Source organism: Anopheles ziemanni, chromosome 3, assembly GCF_943734765.1.
Source record: "Anopheles ziemanni chromosome 3, idAnoZiCoDA_A2_x.2, whole genome shotgun sequence".
NCBI lineage: Eukaryota > Metazoa > Arthropoda > Insecta > Diptera > Culicidae > Anopheles > Anopheles ziemanni.
The window spans coordinates 50,867,525-50,870,472 of NC_080706.1; the positions used below are offsets into that span (position 1 = coordinate 50,867,525).

A 2,948-nucleotide genomic window follows, 5' to 3' on the forward strand; every position below is an offset into this window, starting at 1 on the left:
TCTCTAGATCGACTATTTATGTGACTAATTCGACTCACATCATTGTGAGTCGATTCAAACAGTTTAGGAACAAGTCAGAATCGAATCAAATCGAGTCCCAAACCAATCAAATCTGATTCGAATCCTAATCGACTCAAATCGTTAGAATCCGTCAAATGGGATTCAAATCTTTAGAATCTGTCAGATGGGATTCGAATCTTTAGAATCTGTCAAATGGGATTCGAATCTTTGGAATCCCTCTAGGGATCAAATCTTCAAATCTTCCGAATCCCGATGCTGTCAACACTAATCAAAACAATCAACCAATCTGGTGAGTCACGGGAAACATGGACCGCAACTTGGAAGTCCGACATATGACCAATTTGGATACCCTGGTGCACATTTTGGATACCAGCGAAGGATGGCGCTCGTTCCTCTACCAAATCCCGAAAGACCTGAACGATCTTTCCAAGGACGAGTACGTGCTGAAGTACGATGGGTCGATCGAACGGTAAGTCAGTTAGTTGATAACCGATTTAAATATCGTCGTGGTCATGCTAACCCCCGCCTATTTGCAGTCTTCTCGAAACAGAAAGTGCGAAGGAAAAAACGTCCCCGGCGAGGTTATTGCTGGAAGAGTGGAGTATATCGGGAAAGACGCGGCCCACTGTTGACCATTTGCTGGCGTTACTTGTGCGTGCGAAGCAAATCCGAGCGGCGGAATATCTGACAACCTTGCTGCGGGAAAAACCTCCAGCACGGCCCACCGAAGGGCCTGGGGCTCCGATAGACGTGAGACTGCCGGAAGACCACCACACGGAGTCCTTGTTAAATGGTATCAGCTACCCAAGCTCTACCATGCTGCAGCAAAATGTGGAGTCGGTAACGATCGACAACAATCGAGACTATTACGACAAGCTCGGGCCGACGAAGCGGGTCGAGATTGAGGATAGTTTATCATCCATCGCAGACGGCGAGTTACCCGTCTTTTCAACGATCAATAACAACGCACGTCCTGGTGGGGTCGACGGAAAATTACCACGCGTAGTGGAAGAAAATTCGGCTTCGTCGAGTGGTCTACCACTGATTTCCGCGCTCGGTTTGCAAGGGGACGAGAAGGCACCAGAGGAAGCGTTTGAGTCGTCTAAGCTACAAAACAACCGAAATTATCAGCCAACAGAGAATCACGATGAACGGGAAGTCCCAAACCTATCTATACTTGGAACTGCTAATAGCAGGCAAGATGGTAATGCGGTTGAACAACAGGAAGCTATGCCTGCCTTATCAGCTTTAATGAGCGATGCTGCCGAAAGTCAGCAGAATCATTCATCAAGCACCAATAGAACGCAAGACAGTATACCAATGCTGTCGATGCTTGGTACGGAAAGTACCAATTCTACTGATAGTGCAAGCGATTCCGATTATTCTGGCGCACAAAGTGTGAATCCTGTGAGTTCTCTAATGGAATTTTCTTGTTCACCTTCCGTCGTAGAATATACCTACGAACAGCTACATGACGCAACTGGTGGATTCGATTTGACCCCTTTTACCAATGGTGACGTTATGTCACCCAATGGCCGTTCGATTGGTGCTGGCGGTTTCGGTTCCGTATTTCTTGCAGTTAATCTGTCCCGATCGATTCCGGTGGCGGCTGTCAAACGGCTACTTCCTGACGGACACAAGTTTAGGGAAAAATTCGCACTCGAGAGGGACATCCTTTCCAGACATTCCCACCCGAACGTGGTCCGCTTGCTCGGTTACTGTGAGACCGGTCCACACTTGTGCCTAGTGTACGAGTACCTGAAAGACGACAACCTAGAGATGGCCCTTTCGATGGTTCGAGACAACCGGCGGCGAATGGACGCGTCCCGGCGCCTGAAGTACCTACGTGACGTCGCCAGTGGAATCGCATTCCTGCACGAGCGGGTCAATGTGATCCATCGGGACATAAAATCGGCGAACATTCTGCTCGATGGCTCGGTGGCGAAGCTGTGCGATTTTGGGCTAATTAGGTTAGCTGACTTGGCTACGGCAACGGCCATCATTGGCACACACCCGTACATGGCTCCCGAGGTGTTGCGTGGAGACGTTTCGCCAGCGCTAGATGTCTATGCGTTCGGAGTCGTTATCGCCGAAGTCGTAACCGGGGAACCGGTGTTGGCCGAGCAAGAATCTCGCAGTGATGCGGACCTCGCCGGGTACATTCGGCGCCAACAGGATAAGGATTTATCCGCTTTCGTTGACAGACGCGCCATAGGGGCGGAGCGAGACGAATGGTGGATCGCCGTTGGTGGCCGCTTGCTCGAAATTTCCGTAAAGTGTTTGGAAGAGAAGCGCCTTCGAGAGAACATTGGTCAGGTTTTATCGAAAATCGAACGCATCCAGTGAATCGATCAAAAGCAATGGAATGCAATCAAACATACATTCGTGCCTTTAGAATAAGTTTATCTTTCATGGAGAGACAAAATAACGTTAGCAATATCGTAAAAGAAATACTCATATCGTAGCGATTCATGGTATATGATTCGCTCGCTGTTAATTTTATAGATTGATAATTGTTTTCTTAATAAAAGAGGGTCTATAATCATATGAACGAAAAATTTAATAGTTTTTTTTCAGTTTTTTTATTCAGTATTGGTAGAGGCGGAACTACTTATGAGGCCTGGACTGAAAACCGTAGACCGAAACCACCGATATTGTTTATCACTTAGATTGACGTAATTCTATTTATCATTTACGTCGAGAGCAGGCATTTGAATGGACAGCGAGCGAAAACGAAAATGATTTCACTTGTTAGATTTTTGGCATACTGTTTTTTCTGTTTTTTATTAGTTAATTTTCTCCATTTAAAGCCTTGGTAGAATATGTTTTCGTTTGATGAATAAGTTTTGGTCTGATCTTTTCGTATGATTCAAAGTGCCTGCCTTTTATGGGCCACCAGTAAAAATGTTTTTTGTCACCTAACGTGG

The 2,948-nt window shown here is 46.5% G+C and overlaps 1 protein-coding gene across 1 annotated transcript; it reads left to right on the plus strand.

Moving 5' to 3' along the window:
• The first annotated feature begins 324 nt into the window (after window positions 1-324).
• On the plus strand, window positions 325-2,567 carry LOC131286965 (uncharacterized). The gene is made up of 2 exons (XM_058315976.1): window positions 325-490; window positions 558-2,567. Exons 1-2 carry the CDS (start codon window positions 327-329, stop codon window positions 2,365-2,367), a joined length of 1,974 nt encoding a protein of 657 aa, XP_058171959.1. The 5' UTR covers window positions 325-326; the 3' UTR covers window positions 2,368-2,567.
• The last annotated feature ends 381 nt before the right edge of the window (window positions 2,568-2,948 follow it).

Coding starts and splice junctions, on each gene's coding strand:
- LOC131286965 (XM_058315976.1), top strand. CDS start 327: ATGGACCGCAACTTGGAAGTCCGACATATGACCAATTTGGATACCCTG. Junction 491..557: donor TACGATGGGTCGATCGAACG/GTAAGTCAGTTA, acceptor GCCTATTTGCAG/TCTTCTCGAAACAGAAAGTG.